At 37.7% G+C, this 19,254-nt stretch overlaps 1 protein-coding gene across 2 annotated transcripts in view; it reads left to right on the top strand.

Annotated features, from left to right (window-relative positions):
* Nucleotides 1-19,063, top strand: part of ITGB8 (integrin subunit beta 8) — a 45,402-nt gene extending 26,339 nt beyond the window's left edge. Inside the window, exons 9-15 of one of the 2 annotated variants that reach the window (XM_026841833.1) lie at nt 1,405-1,539; nt 4,480-4,885; nt 7,119-7,344; nt 8,971-9,074; nt 10,184-10,347; nt 17,770-17,895; nt 18,136-19,063. In XM_026841833.1, the coding sequence (XP_026697634.1) occupies nt 1,405-1,539; nt 4,480-4,885; nt 7,119-7,344; nt 8,971-9,074; nt 10,184-10,347; nt 17,770-17,895; nt 18,136-18,189 (1,215 nt within the window). In that variant the 3' untranslated portion in view covers nt 18,190-19,063. Of the gene's footprint in view, nt 1-1,404; nt 1,540-4,479; nt 4,886-7,118; nt 7,345-8,970; nt 9,075-10,183; nt 10,348-10,440; nt 10,772-17,769; nt 17,896-18,135 lie in introns of those variants that run through there. The other variant, XM_026841834.1, reaches the window with a different exon arrangement.
* The last annotated feature ends 191 nt before the right edge of the window (nt 19,064-19,254 follow it).

Genomic DNA, 19,254 nt, shown 5'->3' with positions numbered 1-19,254 from the left:
TTATCAAGATACGGATTTTGGGTATAGAGTTTTGCAGGAAATTGTTGGCAAAAAGTGCAAAGATTGTAGTCCTTTTGTATGACACTTTTACACTGTCCATCCTAAATTGTATCCTTATTTTTAGAGCACAGTGCAGGGCAAACATTCAAGGAAAGGAAACGAAAATTTACAAAATAGTGATTTAGTTCAAGACTCTGTGGGACTTTCCTGCTCCAGCCACCCCCAGTTTGCTCTTGCCCTGTTTTCATTTTTCAGACAGTATCTTCCTTCCCATCCTAAACTTCATTGGATTTGATACTTTGAGATTTTTATCATAGTTTTAGGGGCTTGTAATATACAAACACACGGTGAACAGGGCATGAATGTTTTGCTTTCTTAAAAGCAAAAGTACTCAGATAAGAAAATAAATTTAGTGTTGATGTTCGATGACAGTGGGCCTCTTGCACTCTTGATCTAGGCAGGGAAACCTTAGGCTTACTTGTGGAAAACCCTAGCTGAAAATCCCTGGCTAAAAAATGAAAGATGAGTCACTAATTTTCAAAAAGTTGCTAAGATAAACATGTGTTCAGATTCATGTAACTACATTTCCATTTGTAGCAGTAAAAATATCCCACTAAACTAATTTTTTATATAGTAATATGCCAGGAATTTTAGTAATCTCTTTGTGCAATTTTCAGCTCATAGGTTTGTGCAGAGATTTAATAAATTTTTTTAAAGTCAAGAAGCAATATTCCTTCTTGGAATAAAGTAGGATTTTAGAGCATGCAGTAAATACAAATTTCAAAATAGCTAGCTTTTTCATTATTTTATATTGCAAAAAGCCCTAATGGGAATCAACCAGTTGTTGACATATATAGTCCTAGCTGACCCGATAAATCAGTAAGAATAATCTCAATAGCCTTTAGATCTCCCTAAAGTTTGTTCAGAGAAAACTTTTCCAAGACAGATGCAAAGTATCAGAAGTTTATAAAGTGTCAAGTCAATTAGGAACCTTTTCTGCTGGATAACAATAGTTGTATGTATGTTTACTGTTTTATTTTAAATGTGTGGCTAAAAGGCTGTGTAGTCTCTCAACAAGAGAGTAAGTAAGCGGGTTTTGTTGTGCACAGTTGTTAGATTTTCAAATTGTGAAAAATACAGTCTCAAAACCATTTTAGAAAAGCTGAAAACATTTTTATCATGAAAGCGTAATCCTCTTTATCAGAATTACCAGTTCACTCCTTGTGTATATTTGGAATGTAATCGGGTCTTTATATGGGAAACAATGCTTTAATTCATTCCTTTATTCACACAGACAAGCTTTCTTCATTTTTAGTCAGACATAGTAGCCGTACTTGGTGTTAGCCACTAACGGACATTATATGTTGAGATACAATGCAACTAAAACTTGTGTTCTGGTTACAGAAACTAATCTCTGAAGTGAAAATTCAAGTGGATAACCAGATCCAAGGTCTTCATTTCAATATCACTGCAATCTGTCCTGATGGAAGTAAAAAAACTGGCATGGAAGGATGTAAAAATGTGGGATATAATGAAGAAGTATGTTGATAGTTCTTGTTCCTCAAGGAACTGGAATACTTAATTTTCTTTTTGGTTGTGTTTCAATGGTGTGAAATCTTCTAGGGGTTTATGTTAATTGAAAACTGATTTTATGTAATTAGTGGTCACAGACTCTCTATTATTCTCTGGTTTTATTTTGCCTGAATCTTATTTTAATTCTCACTAATCTCATGGAACTAAGGCTCAAAGCTTTTCCTGAAAGCTAACGTCCATTTACCTCTCTTCCTTTGTCCTCCACTGGACACAATGGCCGTGTTCATTGTGATGAAATCTGTATGAAAAGAGGTTGAAAGGTGATCACCCGGTGGAAAAAAAATCACTGGAATTAGTGTTCCTTGGGTCTGTGCTGGATGCCATCTTTCCTTCTCCTTGTTCTAGTAGTCTTCATGCACAATCAAGGTTGTGGATAATTAGTTTATTTTATAAAACAAATTAATAAAATTATTTATCCCCATTTGGATCTGTGCTACCTACTGAATGAAACAGATTGGAAAACTGGAGCATCATGCACAATGAAAATGCAGGGGAAGGTGTCTGGCTAATATAAAGAACATGCTTTTCTTCCCAGAACAACTTCTCTGTGCCTTGATATATTTATTTAATCACTTGGACTAGTAGAGTAATTCATTTAGCTTGCCAGGAAGAGGTCTGTGTTTCTGGAGAGCAGGGTCAAGGAGTTCTTTCCTTCTTGACATGTACATACATCTCAGCTGGTGTGATTTTACTTGTGTCTGTGTGTAGAAATAGCAAAACAAATGTAGATTAAATGTGTGAATTTTAAATACATTCATTTAGATGTATTTTATGCTCTTCTGAATTTTCTCTGCATGACTTGCTGCTGATTAGCTTCTACGGTTTAAGGAAGACTTGCTGTGTTTTTCTTCTTAACTCATCTTTTCTCCAGTGTTGTTCCCTGTGCATGTCATAAGAAATAGGGCTGGAATTTGTTCTGTTTAATGAAAAGAAAAATATTTATATCTGTTTCTTTTTAATAAAAAACCAAGCCAGTTGATTGTAAAAGATTGCATGTGGTCCTAAACCTCTACTGCTGTTGAAAATGAGCCATCCTCAAGAGATTAATTTATTTTAACCATAAATCCTCCTTTCAGCATTTGTTTACAAGCAAAATGCTTTTCCTTAATTCTCACATTCCTTTCATTGTCTAATGCTTCTTCCTTCCTTTTCTTAACAAAACACAAAATGTATTATATTCTGTAAGAATCCTACGACCTCTTCAGAGTGCAAAACTAACTTTGGCTGTTAGCAAGTGTCAGTGTTCATGGTGTTGTAATTATTTAGGCGCAATATGTTTAATCTTTCTGCTGCTGTGTTCAGACCCATCAAATTTCATGACTCATATGCAAGACATGATTTGCCCTTCTCTCCTATATCCCTGCCATTTCTCCAGTACTGTGTTGTACATGGTGTTTTCTAGCAGGACTCTCTGTTGAATAAAAGCACAGTCTCTCCCTGCATGATACGCACCTGTCATATGAATTAATTACTGCGTAGCCACACTTTTACCACATAACTGAAGGGAAGAAGTCTCATACATGGACGGAGAGTGTAGGCAACTGAAGGGCTATGTGGGTAGTGGCGCATTTGAGAAACAAGAAGAAGAAAAGCAAAGGGCAAGACAAAGCCTGTGCATGCTCTCGATATGACATTAAGTGCATGCTTCAGCACAACATTCTTCTCCTGTTGTCCGTGTAGGCAGCTACAGCTCCGCTTGCCACAAAGCCACCATTGTCCCCAAGGGCTCGGCTGTTCTTGTGTGGGGGCGCAGTGGGAGGGGGAGACAGTGATGAGAAATGAATGGCCTTAGTCTTTGCGGGTAGTTTCAACCTCATATTTAATCAGTTTCTTAGGTTTTGTCTTTATTTGGAAATCTTTGTTCTTTGGTGGTAAAGAGTAAAGGTGTTTGCTTCTCTTGGGTTCTTTTCTCACCTTTTCCTTTTGGTTATATTTTCTCAGTGAGGAGGTGAGGGAGAGTTGTTTTCTGTCAGCAGGCTAAATAGAGAATACCCTGTCAGAAGCCTACTGGTCAAAAAAAAAACCCAAACCAATAATGAAATACAAGATTGCTGTCCAGTTCACAGTTGTCAGGGTTATCAAAGAGTTTTTGTAATGATCCATGCAAACTCTATGGCAGTCGCTTAATCACCAAAATGATCCCGGGTCCTGTGCCAGGACTCTGGAAAGCCACAGGGGCTGCTGCTGCAGTGGGCACTACTGTGGTGAGGACCTGGGGTGTGGTGGTGATGGCCATGACATGGCCAGGAGCTAGGCACTGACTCCACTCTGAAGCAGCACTTGGTCTGCCCAGGACCACGGTAACAGCAGCAAGACTCTCTTGCTCCATCCCCATTGTAGGAATTGGGAAAAATAAGCTGCTACTAAGGTGTGAGCCATTTCTGTATTTTAGTAGGAATAGACAGGGCCATCCAAAAAAACTGTGTGTTTCTATTTGCACAGACCATTTCTGCATAAAGAACATTCTTTATAGGTTCTTTTTATGAAGAGTATCTCTGTTCCTGTTTGTGTATTGTCCTGCTCAATCTAGTCCCAATTCTCATCTGAGTATATAATACAACAGAATGTGTATATTAAATAACAGAAGGATTTTGATGGTAATTCTATTACTATCTAACTTGTATTAAACTTGTATTTTGCAACTATGCTTTCTTAACATGAAAAGTAGACTGCTGACAATCTTCTGTTGTTAGGATTTTAACTGTATTTGTGATGCCTGACATTATTAGTATATCATATTTGACAAATGGCCACTGTTTATTTTCTTACTGTTAGCTAGGGCACATTCATGCAGAGTGTAAGAATCTGCTTTATTTATGTGTTAAAAAATGTAAGCAATTTATAGGAAATAATAGTGACATAAAATCTGTCTTTATTTCTTCTTAGGTACTTTTCAATGTATCAGTTACAATGAAGGGATGTGATACAACTGGAGGAAGAAAATATGCAATACTTAAGCCTATTGGTTTCAATGAAACCGTCATTGTTAACGTGCGGAAAAGCTGTGCCTGTCAGTATGGAGACAGTGCAAGGCACAAAAGAGTATGGGCTGATGAAACTTTTTCTGATGGCAAACAGTCCCATTGCAGTGACAATAATTGTAGCTCTAACAGAGATACGTTTCCTTCTGAGAGGTGCAGACGACACCGGGACCAGCCCATCTGCAGTGGTCAAGGAAATTGCATAGATGGAAAATGTTTCTGCTACAAAAACAAGCTAGGCACGGTGTATGGGAAGTACTGTGAAATGGATGATTTTTCCTGCCCATATCACCAGGGCAACTTATGTTCTGGTAAGCTGCAGAGGTTATGTCTGTATTTTGGTTTTTGTTTTGTTTTCTGAAGCTGATATAAATGGTGCAGCCGAAAACAATTCTATAAGGCTGTCAAGTACAAGAATTCCACGTGCAGAATTAGTCTGTGAAATGTCCTGAACAGCCTGGTAGGAATTCATGCTCCTGGCCTTTCTTCAACACAAAGGTATACATTGTCTTCTGAACTTCTTCAGTGCCTTTTAGGGCTTTTATTGTGTTTTTCTAAGTTTAGCTATTTTAAGATTTAAATCTCAAACTTCTTCAGAAGGAATGATACTACAATATCTCAGATAAAACAGTAACATTATTCCAGAAAGTAAGTCGACACATTTCAGTCTAATGGGATTATGAAATACTAAGAGAACAGGAGGAATTATATCTTCCAGATGAGGTTCTGGCTTTCTAACACCCTAAGTCAGCCTTGTGACAGATGCAGTGACATTGATTTCAAATAGTGACATATGTACTAATGCTGTTTGGAACACCTGCTCCAAAAACAAGAGTGTAATTGAAACGTAAACAGGGAGAGTTGTTAGAAATGCTTACTCTTTTTGTGGCCTACTTTATGTTTTTTAAAGAAAGCACGCAAATGAAAATTGCATATGAAAAAAATACAAAACATGTATTTTAACTGTGTTATTAAGGAAAAATGGGACTGAATCAGTATTATTACTGTATCTCTACCAGAATTTTTCTTTTCCCCTCAGAAGTAATTAAATAATTTAAAATTCATACTGCCATCCTGCATCCTTTCATTGCACTGTATACTGACCAATGAGTGAATTGAGGGACTGATTTTTTTGACCGCAGTTGGATAAATTAAGAATAATACTATGGATTTAGTAAAGTTATTTTGGTTTTGCTCTGCTGGTGACTGTGAACTTTACCTAAAATGAAGATAACTAATGTTACCTAATCCTTTAAATACATTTCAACACAAAGAATTATGGTTCATCTTCTCACTCTTCTTCCTAACCCACTTTGAAAATTTACTATTTCTTAACCATAATCAGACCTTTCAAACTTAAAAGCTCCTAAAGCCAGAGATGTGGTGCCCTTGTCGGCAGTGGAGACAGGTCTTTGTCTAAGAGGTGTTAGAGACTGTCGCCTGTGATGGAATCCTGCCCTGGGGTACACAAGGGGAACCTGCCATCCAGGGCCGTGGCTGAGCAATGTGCCTCTTCGTGGGGTGTTTTCCAGTGCAGAGCCTTGCTCTGATATGTCCTGTGATCTCCTTCCCTCCTCCCTCCATTTTGCCCAGCCCAGGCAAAAAATGGGGCAGCCTGTACCTTGGCATCACTCCCATTTAGGGGATCCCATCTGTCACATGGGACTGTCTCCCTGCAGCTGCTCTGTGGATCCATGGAGCACAAGAAGGGCCACTGCAGTTTGTGTGAAACTTAGGCACTGCCAAGTCAGAATTGAGGATACCTCATGAGATTTGCTAGACCTGCCAGTGCTTTATGCACTTTCTCTTTCTGTATTGTCTACAGGTGCTCTCCTCATGTGCTGTAAAAATGTGGCTAAACATTATCAGCATACCAGTTGTACACCTGCTACATGTGCTACAACATGGAAAACATATGGATTTTGCCCTAAAGCTCCCACTGCTTTGCCTGGCAAACTGTAAAGGCCACCAGAGCCTTTGAATCCTTGAGCCTGTGCATTTTTAAGTTTTTACTGAACAGCCTTCATACACAGAGCATACCGACCTGTCTAGCTCAGTCATCTGTTAGAAAGGCATACAAGTAATGCTATCATGTGTTTCTGAAAGGAAAATGAAAAAAACAACGCCGCATGTGCACACGAACTTGATACTCCTTCCTCAACTGAATCTTGCTGTTTATTTGAATTGAATGTTTTCTTGCTAAAGAGAAGTTTGTTTAGTTTGCCTGAAGACTGTTTTCTCAATTGTTGTGTAATTTTTAATCCCCACTGCTTTGATCAAAGGCAACAGGGAAAAATTCTAGTAAAAGGTTTTAGGATGACATCAAGGTAGAAGCTTTTGAACTTAATAACAAACAGCAGCCATAAATATGCACCATGCTGGTAAGTTCAGCCCATATTGTTAACTTAAAAACTAATTAGCAAGCCAAGGTCTAAACTACCTCTGTTTAATGTAAAGCACCAGCAGTACAAAACCTATGCATATAAAAGTTGACTTTCTATGTTTTCATAAAAGCATATGACTCAAGGCTATCTGATGTTGTAGGTAATGGTGAATGTGAAGCTGGTAAATGCAAATGTTTTGCTGGCTGGGAAGGTGACCGTTGCCAGTGCTCATTACAATCAGCAAAGCACTGCCTGAATTCAAAGGGCCAGATTTGCAGTGGAAGAGGAAAATGTGTATGTGGAAAGTGTGAGTGCACAGATCCAAGAAGCTTTGGCCGGTTGTGTGAATACTGCCCTACCTGTAACAAAGCCTGTGAAGAAAACTGGTATGTTTCTTGTGCTAGACTCGACTTTTTAACTCTGTACTGCTGAAACCAGGAGAAATATTTCTGCTTGGCTAGATGTGTGCTATATTTCTTAAATATTTAGACTGTAGGATATTGAAACAGTTACACTTGAGACTTTTCTCTATATAGCTGAGGGTTCACACTGGCAACTACAAGAATTGCATGTCCGTGTCTGTGTCCATCTTTCAGCTTTCTGAAGTCAAAGAAAGTGTGCCCTATGAGTAATTTTTTCTTTATGTATTTGTTAAAAGATGGTTCTTCATATGAAATCTTCTAGTTAGGAAATAAAGCCCATAATTTTGGAGTTTTAAAAATGAACGGTAGATCCTACTCTTGAATGTCACCAAGTCCAATAATATTCTTCAAATTTGTTTCTGCACACTCCATGTGTTTCTCAGCTGAAAGGAGGTGTGGAACAAGAGCGGTACCTGCATATTATCACTGCCGTTGGTCCGTAGAGCAGAGCTGGTCTTATCCAGAGAACAACATTCTCCATTACTCAGTTTTAAACACTTAGTCTTTGCAATATTAGTTTTAAGACATGTCATTTTTCCTTGCCCATGTAATGGAAGAAACAGTATGCAGGCTGAAATGATCAGACCAAGGAGGAGGGAAGCTAGACCAAGCTCTCAGTATCACACTGAATGGTGCTGCCTTAGAGTCAGTGAAGCCCTGTCCTTGGGCATGGCTCTCTGTGCCCTCCTGTCAGCACATGTCATGTTTTGCATCCCACTGTGGCCAAGAGGGTGAGAGATTAGCCTTTCATTGGAAAGGGAACTGTGATCAAAACAGAACTGTTGTTCTTTTGTATTCACTTGAACTATAGCTGTTCCGGTGAATATGGTGGAGAGCCAAGCTGGGCCGTGTCTGAAAAGGTGACTGCTAAGACTTCACTAGATAAAACACAGCTAGCCTTGCTGGCTTACACTTGTTCAAAGGCTCTGTGAAATGCGTGTCTTCAGTAGGTTCAGAAGATGGCATAGCTTCATTAAAAATTCTATCAAGGCTTTTTCAGGATCACTTGTGATGTCCATCTTCTGCAAGGCTAGGTACAGTGAAGATGGTAAGACTGACAGTGCTGCCTCCCAGTGTGCTGCTGACCTGCTGAACTGCCCAGCAGTGGGAACTTGTGTGGCCTTCTCTTAACACAGCATCCAAAAAATTGATAACAAATTATTAGCAAATCTGTGTTTCCTACACCTATGTCTATCCTTCAGTTCCAGCATACATCACAGTGAGACTAATAGATAAGGAAAGGATAGAACTGAGCTGGAGGCTGATAGCTGAAGAAAGGGTGCTGGGCCCTTAGCTACAGCCCCTGAAAAACTCACATCACAAAATGCAGAGCAGAGGCCGGATGAAGGTGGCTCAAAGCCAAAGACATGTTTTACTTTATGACTTCTGACTAGTTGGTTCTGAAAATCATCACAGGGATAAAATGCTGAGAGAGGCATCACATTTCAGGAAAAAAAAATAAATGTCGCAATGTTTTTAATAACAACAGGAAAGCATTGTGTGCAAGCAGTATGTCAGCCTGTTGATACAATCTCTTTAAGGGGAGTGCAGAGAAAGACATGGGTTTTTAATTACATTTTTATTTTACAGGAATTGTGTTCAGTGCCATCATTCTAACAATGCATCTCAAGCAAAACTTGACCAGTGCACAACCTCATGCTCTTACCTGCTGCATTATATTGACCAAACTTCAGGTATGTGACATTTTCTAAGTAATTTTAATAAGAGGTGAAAATCTGTTGGATTTAATAATTGAATTCATTACTATTACAATGTCTTTCAAAAGTGTGTCATATTATTACAATAACAAAGAACGAAAGCAGGGAGAAAAATCACTCATAGCTTCAGGGAAAGTAAAAGATAAATAATAACAGGAAATGTGATTGTCAAGCATTGCTAAATCAGATTTCCCAGCTCCTTGAGAAGTCACATCTAATAATAATGAATCCTGCTGAGCAATGCTTAAAGAAATATTTATAAAAATCTGTTATGGCATCTGTATGCTTTATTACTTTGGATATGCTTACATTATTTAACATTACCAGAAACAAGGAAGTGAAGTAGAATGCTTACCTCACATTCAGTAACATAACTCCTTTCAAGTATAAAAAACTGCACAGTTATGAGGGCTGTGGAAGAATAAAACTTTTTAGATAAAATCTCATAAAGCTTAATTAGTCCACACTGCATCAGAAAAGCAGGTAAATGGTTGCCTTTTGTCACTTCACATTTTTGTACATTTTCTTATAGTTGTTCAGAAATGAGAAAAGTAACTGTGAATACTTTTCTCATAATTTTAATATTAATTAAAAGAAAGCTTGCTGTGTGAGAGACGTTTACCAGTGAGGAGACAAAGATTCAAGAAACCACTTTTTCTTTTCTATTTTACCAGTGATCTGCACTGTAATCTTGTAAAGATTAAACTGTCTTGACCCCATACATCTCTAACTATTCATCCTCTATGTTTCAGCTATAAACTCACCCTCCAGCTTACAGAGAATATATGGTGGCCAGCACAATGAAGGTTGAGTCTTAGTTCTGTAGATTGAAGGAATAATATTTTCACCATTTTTCTACAGTGGATCTTAATCAGAATTGCCTTTTGCAATATGCCCCACTTTAAAAGCTTACATATGGCACCTTTTCCTTTAAACTTCCCTTAAGTTATTTTCCCTTAACTCTTATCAGACTCGTGTTACATTTATGTGACATTACTGTGCAGTGGTAGATAATATAACTGTGTTTGAGGGATGTGCCTATTCCATACATTAGGCTTTACACTTGTGTTTTCCTTTTGTTGCAGAATGTTTCTCTGGACGAAGCTACTTTAGAGTCTTTTCCATAATCTTTATAGTTACCTTTCTGATCGGGTTGCTTGTTGTCCTTATCATCAGGCAGATAATTCTGCAAGGGAGTAGCAATAAAGTTAAATCTTCAGCTGATTACAGAGTATCTGCAACAAAGAAGGTAATTGACTTCAGAGCCATCATATTCAGTAATCTTTTTCTTGCATATAAAAGTTAGCTAATTGTTGATAAAAATTGTATCTTCTCCTTCAAGGATAAGATGTTTTTGCCTACTGTTTGTACAAGAACAGTAACATACAGACGTGACAAGCCAGAGGAAATAAATATCGACATCAGCAAGTTACGATTAAACGAAACTTTCAAGTGTGAATTCTGAAGACAGTGTGTTTTCTGCAAATGTCTATTTCCATCACGCTCCACTTTTTTAAAGTTACGTTTTGTACTCTGTTGGAGTCTTGACTGTTGCCATCTGATTTTGTGTCGTGCATTTTGTTGAATACTGTAACAGAGTGACATTGTAAGCATATTCACATACTGTGACTATGTTTGAAACTATAGCTGCTGTATTTTTTTCTTTTTTTTTTTTTTTTTTTTTTTTTTTTTTTTTTGAAAGAGAAATGTGCGTTACTACTGTTCAGGAACTTTAGCGTTAATGTAGCACTTTAGCATATTCTAATTTATTTAGTTATGGCCTAGAATGTAGGTATGAACCGATCTGACAAAGCACTGATATCACTCTACATGTAGCTAGTACTGATGTGCTCTGTGGGAATGGATAAAAGCTGTGACTGAAATATTAACATTGCTGTATATTATAGCAATAGATTAAACTATTCAGACACTCTTAAATAGAGTAAGTGGTACTTTTCTAGTTCTCTCAATTAACAAATGCCACTGATTTGTCTGCTTTAGCCTCTTAGCTTTTCCTCATTACTTAAAAAAAAAAGACTGGATTAAATGAGCGCTTAGTTACTGGTGTGAGTGTATAGTAGTGTGTGTATACACATGCATGCATGCATGCATGCACACACACACAGGTAAATTATATGTATAGTTTTTTATATGTATGATGTCACTTAAAGATAATTTATATCTCATAAAGAGTAATTTTCAGCTTTTTTTACTTGTTTCAACATAAAAACTTTTATGGAAATTTTAAGGTATTTGGAAACTGAGTGGCTACAGAAAACAAGAGAGTTCCTCTGTCCAACAGCATAGTCTGCATGATGATCACTGCCGGCTGACTTCACCTTTGGAGTCAGCAGCATCAACTCCATTGCAAGTAGATAAATTACACCAGAGCTGTGTTTGGCTTGCTAGCTACATGTCAGTGTTTTGCCAAATAAGGGCTTTGTTCTTTTTGTATGATGTCAGACATGTCAGATTTTACACACGTGCTCTTTTTTTCTATGTAAATTAGTTGACAGGATTAGATTCTGTGAATTCATATGTAACCACTTCAATTTTTGTGACCATGCATTGAGAACTGTGTCCATTGTGATGTGAAAAAGAATCTGCAGTTTGAAAGAAGATGAGGAAAACAGGAATCTTTTTCTCAAAAGAACACATTAATTGACTTCATAAATGTGAGATCAAATTCTGCCTTCAGAAGTGGGCAAAACGCTTCTAAACACAGTAGGACCAATATAAATTTATCTGAGCTACAAGGTCAAGCACAAGCATTTTCTTACCCTTGAAACCAGCTATAGTGGTAGAAGACATGTTATTGTTAATGTTAGTTGGAAGAGTCAGCTAACAGTCCGATTTGCTAACTTTATGCTGCCGAAACCTTACAAAAATTTGATCAACCTGTAATGCACTAAAATCTTGCTGACAAAAAGAAAAATCATCCCAGAAGACTGTATGCAGTGTATCATTTTAGGAATGTTAATTACTGATACTAAATATTGGTCTGTACTAGTCATAGATAAGAGTTACAGAAACAAAGCAGGACCTCTTTATATGCAGTTTTTAGAAATTATGATATGTCCATATTTCCTATTCTGTATTTCTTCTGTAAATTCCCATTGAAATCCGAGGAGTATACATGTGAAAGGAAGGCAGGATGCAGAACAAAATGATGTGTTATGTGGGTGTTCACATTTTCTTAGGTCATGGATCAAGTGAGACTGAGAAACATAATATAGTGACAATGGGCCTTCTATTAAATTGTCCAAAAAGCTTTAGATTTTAGAGATTGTTTTAAAAAACAATGTAAACTGGACTATTAAATGTTTCTAAAGCAGTCTTAAAAGTAGTCCCTGAGCTTTCTGCTATACAGGTAAAAGTGTCTCATTTAAATAAAAAGGAGTTTCCTTACGCTGACCCTAATTTTAGTGATATTTCTTAAATATTAAGAAATATCTTAATTACAGATTAATTCTGTAATCTATCAAGTATACCTTAAACTAATTTTCTTTTAAAACATGTAGATCCATTTTCCTCCTGTGTAAATTGACAGATTCTAAACAATTGGTGTTAGTGGGATAAAGAGAAAAGATTGTTAAAGATTTCCCTGCTATCACCCTTGTCACAGTTCATACGTATTTTTAAGTGAGAAGGAAACAAAGTCTCTGGTTATCTGTTTCACTTAACAACAAAAAAAATTAGAAGCTCAGCAGAGAATATCTGAGTATATAACAAAATATGTGATTATGTTCTTTGAACAGTGTGATAATTTCTTTTTAACAAAAAGATTCCTCAGAATATATTTCCCATAATTGCCTTTAAAGCATTTACTGAAGTGATAGCTAATATTTTTTCTTTAGAAATTACTTTTCACTGATAGAGGGAGTTAAATTATGTGGGTAGAGGACAATAGAGCTGGGTTCTTTGTGGAAGAAAGATTTGAGCTGTAACACCCATCTTCCAGGCACATCACACGGCTACTAGTTTTCTTCTCTAGCACTTAGTTGGCATTGCAGTGCTGCCTGTGAAGGGGCACGGCCAGTATTTCCTTATCAGACACCTGCCTGAATGTTTAAAATGCTCTGGTCAAATAGAGCGGGCTCACAGGACAAATTGCACTATAAGCTGCTTGCAGTCCTGAGGTTAAAAAAAAAGTATATTAAAAAAATAGGGTGTTTTTTTTAAAAAAAAACAAAACAAACAAACAAAAAAAACAGCTCTTTTCTTGCATCTCCCTCATGGCTTTGCTGCATTGTGGAGGAGGCTAGTGAAAAAGAATAAGCTGCTGCTAATGTGACAGGTCAAGGCTTTTAGAAGGCCCATGGGGAGCTTATGCAGAGCAGGATCCTTGGGAGGAGGCTTTGTTTCTAGGGATGGAATCTATCCATGAGAAACTCTGGCTTTGCTTGGTACTTGTTTCCCTCTGCCTTTGACCATGTTTTTCAGAAGAGCTGCTGCAGGAGATGAATAGCCCAACAAAAGCCTCACTATTTAGGGAGCTGTGTTCCCTCAGCACATGACCTTAAATGAGAAAGCAGCCTGTAATTCACAAGGAATTTCCTCAGTGATTGCAGAAGGACTCTGCTTCCTATAGTGCTTAATATGGGAGATATTAAAGACAATTTAGTTCATGTTAGTTTTCAATGTATTGTGCATCAGAAATGCTTATAAAAATAGGGAAAAAATTATCTAGCCTCAGAACAGAACATTCCAAACTTGTTAAATAAAACTTCTTATACTGCACTTCTTCAAAAAATGAAAAAAAAAGTCAAATAATTTGACTGCATGCCTATACGCAAAAATATTATGGTAGATACTGTTGCATCTCATCATTGGCTTTGGGAGTTGTTTTTAGTTTTGCTCTCGTAAACAGAGCATGTGCATGACATCACATTTGTTAATGTTAAAATCCATATGTATAACTTTGAAGTTCTAATCCCACTTTTTTTACCTTTAACTGGCTATTTGTCTAACATTTCAGAAATTACATGTTTATGCAATTAAATAGCATGCATTTTACTCCAAATTTAAAAAAAAAAAACAAACTCTAAAATGAAGAAATACTATGAATTGATTATTTCCAAGAGTCATGAGTACATTAATAACATTGCTACAGAAGTGTGTGGGAAAATAGCTGTTTCATCCTGAAAACGTGCACGAGGTATGCGAGGAATTTTCATTGTGACCAATTGAAATTCCCTTACGTTCACAAGGAATGTTGAAAGTGAACCTTAAAAAGGAAGGACATTTGTATAGGCATAGTTTACATTTTATCCATTATTTTCAACTGGGTTTAATTTTTCCTCTCTATGGTGTCATGATAACCTGCTAAGTAAAGTATTCTTCAGACTGCAGTGAAAAAAATTGTTTTCTCAGTCTGATCATATATAATATTTGTTTCCTGCTTAGTGTGCATACCTAAATGTATCTGTGTTGCAAACCGTGGGAGTGAACATGTGAAGCAGCTTCAAGCAACACTTAGTCCTGAAGTGGCCATAAGGCCTAGTGACGCCCAGGACACAGAGATGCAGAGGCACTGCTGCCTGTGCTGAGGCTTGAAAAGGGACAGCATCCTCAGCAGGCGCAATGTGTCCTATAATTCCTCACAGCATCCCTACAGAGATGGCGCTCTGAGACCATTTGTCAGGGCGGGAAGCCTTTTCAGAGAAGGTGTCTTGGCAGAGGTGGTACAGTTTGTGTCCTAGGCGCCTGGCCCCAGCCCTCAGTGATGCAGGCTTTTTGCATCTTTACTCATCAAAAAATGCTTGCCTGTATCCTAGCAAGGGACTGCCTGTGCTGGTACGTACTGTAAACCCAGATGCTGCAGACCTCTGCTAACTGCCCATTGACTTCCCACCAGCCCAGCAGCCCCAGGATCTCCCAGCCGGCCTTAAGGACTGTAAGCTGTCAATGGGAAAGGGCACTTCTCACAGAGGTACTCGTGCTGAGTCAGTGCTGAGTTTTTACTCTGCTCTGACCATGAGTGAAGTATAGTGTGCCAGTGTTCTGGCAGTTCGGTTGCAAGAGAGGGGAAAGATTTATTTGCTAAGCAGAAATGGAGCACTAGTTAAGAAGAACACTACTTTTTAATGATGATCTTGACAGTGCTCCAAAGCACAGACATCTCATGGATCTTACAGGGAATTGAAATTCATGGAGAGGGAAAAAAGGTTAAACTTAGCCAGCGTGAATACAATTCCTTAGCCAGCCAAATCAGTGGGGTGTCACTGAGTCTAAGTCGGCTCAGAATGATTGGCCTTTTGGTGGGAAGTGGAGGTGCAGGGGGAAGAAAAATTAAAAACCTAAAATTAGTAGATTCTTAAGCTTTAGAAATGCTGCTCTGGATTACATGTCCTCTTTGTTTCATTTTCTGCACACACCCTTAGAAAAGAAGGTACCTACTTATTAAAAAAAAAAAAAAAAAATCTAGCATTTATTAAAAATAATGGCTTTCACCTAAATTCTAATATTTTGTCCCGATACCTATATTGGGCTGTTTCAGTTACATTTTAAAGGGAGATGTTGAAAGATGAAAGATTCTTTTGGGAAGGCATTAGTGTTGGATGAACTCACTGTGCTAACATCTTCTTCACTTTTACCTACTACTGCTTCAAAAAATAAAGCTACTTTAAAGTGTCTTATTTAGCAATGGTGTGACAGCTATTAATAATACTACAGTTTTTAACTTTCTATTTAACATATACTACCTTTTGTAAAAAAAAAGTATATACAGATAAATAATGTTTCTCTAGATTTTATGCATAGAGAATGTTAGTAAGGGAAAAGGTTTTAAATAAATTTATAACTTCTTACTGTTCATTTTACATTTTAAATGATACTTTTAAATCACTACTTTTGTTTGTCTGAAAATATACTGAATATTTTATTATTTAAAATAGTATACTTTTATAGCTGTTTAATAATTAATAATTTCAGTTGACTACTAACTTCTATTTTGATATTTATTAATGAGTTGACACTGTAGTATATTGAGATGTTTATTTTTCTATCATCAGAGCTGTAACAACTATGACATAGCATTATTTTAATGCAACATCATTGTACTTGCTCTCTAAAAAATAAAATCGATATTTAATCCATATGGATTTTTTATATTTTTAATGCTTAATATGTATATGGTAAGTTAAGGAAGAGATGCTCACCTATTTTTAAAAATATAAAGCACTTACATTAAGGTGCACAAATGTCTGCAAAGGGAAGCATATGATTACAGTTGTTTTTAAATGGAATAATACTATGTCAGGAGAGATAAAATACCATGATTATCAGATGTAGGCAAACAGCTGAATGCACGTTCAGGATGAACTTTGGGAAAGTAGGAAGGAACACAATAGGAGTTAGCAGTTTGGAGGTGCAGGTAGTTTACCTTGCCCAAAGCAACTGCAACATGAATGCACCAGGAGGTGTTAGCATTTTGTAGGGGACAAGAAAATAATTCTTGTAGAAATATAATCTGTAGATTGATAGGTGCTTACGATGGCCGTTCTTCAGTCTTGCTCTGATGGGTTTGTCCTAACTTAACCCTCTCCTAGTTGAACCAGGACAGGGTGGTAGAGGAGCTGGTTTTCTGGGTATGGGTAAATCTCTCCACATATGCCTCATCTATGCCACTCACTGCAGGCTTAGGTTGCTTTATGAGTACTGGTGAAAACACATCACATTGAGAAGGCGACACATGTTCTGTTCTTGAGCAGAATTAGTAATAGCATTTGCTTCGCACAATGCCACAAAATTTCTCATGAAAAGGACTTCAGACATGCTGTGTGTAAGGATACTCAAAATCTGTGCTCTAAGACGATGACGCCTCAGTAAAAGACTGCTGTGGCACTCACATCACTGGTAAAACTAAGCTGTTCACGATTCTAGTATGATCCAGTTTTTGCTCTGGGCTGAGAGAGCTAGAATCAAGTGACAACTGATACATGCTCAGGCCGTAGGTCAATTAGAGTCCATGACTTTACAATGGAAAAACCTGGGAAAAGGTGTACAGCAAAACTAGAAAGAACAAGTAAATATCATGAGGACAATCTGTTCATCTATTTTTGCTTCCTCTCTCAAAGCAAGGATTGTAATCCCAGTATATGTCTAATGAGACTGAGGCTGAGAAATATCCTTTCACGGAGGCAGGAGTCATCAGCTTTGACTGACAGAGCAAGCACATGCAACCAGTCCTACAAGCAGGAATACACATTTTCCTTGAAGGCTGTCTACTGAGGCAACATCAAAATGTCACCAATTCAGAGTAAAATTAAACCTAGATCTGAATTTCAGATATAAAAGTTTAAGCCTATAATTTGATCTACAGATACAGGGCTTCATTTTGCCATTTGGTAGTAACCTTGAAACTGAGGTTAGTGTTAACACTGAAGTCTCCTATAAACAGTGATGCTGGCACCAAGCTGTCTTCCATACCCTGTATGTTGTGGAATGATGGTAAGTGACTGTGATGAAGTGTCCTTCTTGCTATGTTCTGAAATCCAGCAATTAAGTCATGCCTACATACCTTAAAACATCCAGATAATGATGAACAGGGTTTCTGACACTAGTGGCGCTGTATTTAGCCAATTTTTATTTACATTCATGAAGTTGTCAGTGAGGGCACAATGGTGCCCTAGTTTGACTCTACTGTAACACAACTGCTATTTTGTTGCAGATACCATTGACAAGAAAAAGGCTTGCAGCTCAATCTCTCCAAAGAGGAAAGAAACCTAAGTTACAGCCTCTAAAGCCGGAGGAGGAAAGAAATCCTGATTTCAGCCACTTTTTTGACACCAGTCATGTAGGTGCACGCTATTACAGAATTTCTCTCCCTGCATGGTTCCCCTTGTGGTAGGTGTAGAATTTGATCCAGTATACAGAGAGGATGACATTAGGGACAATTGGTTTGAGTGAAGATCTGCATATGCATGATGACAGCCAAAAGACAATGATTAGAATTAAGAATAAAAACTTTGTTAACAGACTGATTTTAACTAGTAAGGAGTTAGTCTGAAAACTGGGTGATTTCTTCTGCTTTCAGGTCTACAACAAAGACAAGAACCTTGGAAATACATTCCTGCTGCCCTGGGTTTAAAACCAAACAGTTTAAATGTATTGTATGAATTAAATAAAAAAATCTAGTTTTACAGAAACCCAAATGGTCTGAAGCTGTGTTTAGAGCACAATTACTGTTGGTGCAAGGGCTTCTGGCTGCTCATCTTCTGCTTGAGAGTCTGGGAGTGATCCAAGTTGGGTTGAGCTACAGAACTCATATTACCTAGACAGAGCCTGTCAGTGATTTATTAGCAATAAAGAAGCCCCAACATTATCATCTCCTGGCCCCTCATTCTAGGGAAACTGTGGTGGGTGACAGAAAGCAGTGTCTTCCTCATTGCAAACAATTCTTTCATCTACTCAGCCGAGACCATAATATGGCCTCTGATTATTTTCTTGGCCTTGAACTGCATGATTCATCAAGGACAGTTACTGTTTAATGAAGATGATGTGTGTCCAAGTTGATAAAATTAAATGATTAACCACAAAAGCATAAGAGTGCCAAGTTGTGTCACATAAGCTAATTGAAGTCAGTGCATGTGATGTATGTATTTCAGCTTTGCAGCTTGCCAAGTCCGCCCTTTGAGGCCCTACACTACAACCTAAGCTTCTTGTTTATGGCTCAGCAATCTGGAGAGCCCAGGATCTGCTCCTGAGTAGGGTTCCTCAGCTCTCAAAACTTTACACATTCATTCAGAAAGCATCATCGAGAGTCTAAAATACGTGGGTGAACTGCTGAGGAGACAGGGAACATGTCAGTGAATGGGTTTTCCACACAATTTTTAGACACACCTTCACTTTGCTCTGGACAAAACAGGAGTTTCAAAGACTTCTACAACTTAAAACATAGTAGTCTCTAGATTATCCTTGTCTTCAGAAGTGTTTAACATTGATGTCTGTCCTTGAATCATTCTGCAGCTGCACCCGGGCTCCTGGGCAAATCAAAAAAGGTAGCTAAAAGAAATACTACCCATCTTTCTCAGCTTTTTGTGCATCTCTCCATATCTAAATTGGGCTATTGGAGAATTTTTTCCTCACCGTGCCTGAATCAGAGGGCTTCATCAGTGAACAGGTGATGAGGAGACATTGGGGGGGGGGGGGGGGG

Source organism: Athene cunicularia (assembly GCF_003259725.1).
Source record: "Athene cunicularia isolate RWA chromosome 2 unlocalized genomic scaffold, athCun1 chr2_part1, whole genome shotgun sequence".
Taxonomy (NCBI): Eukaryota; Metazoa; Chordata; class Aves; order Strigiformes; family Strigidae; genus Athene; species Athene cunicularia.
This window is presented reverse-complemented; position numbering and strand designations above follow the sequence as displayed.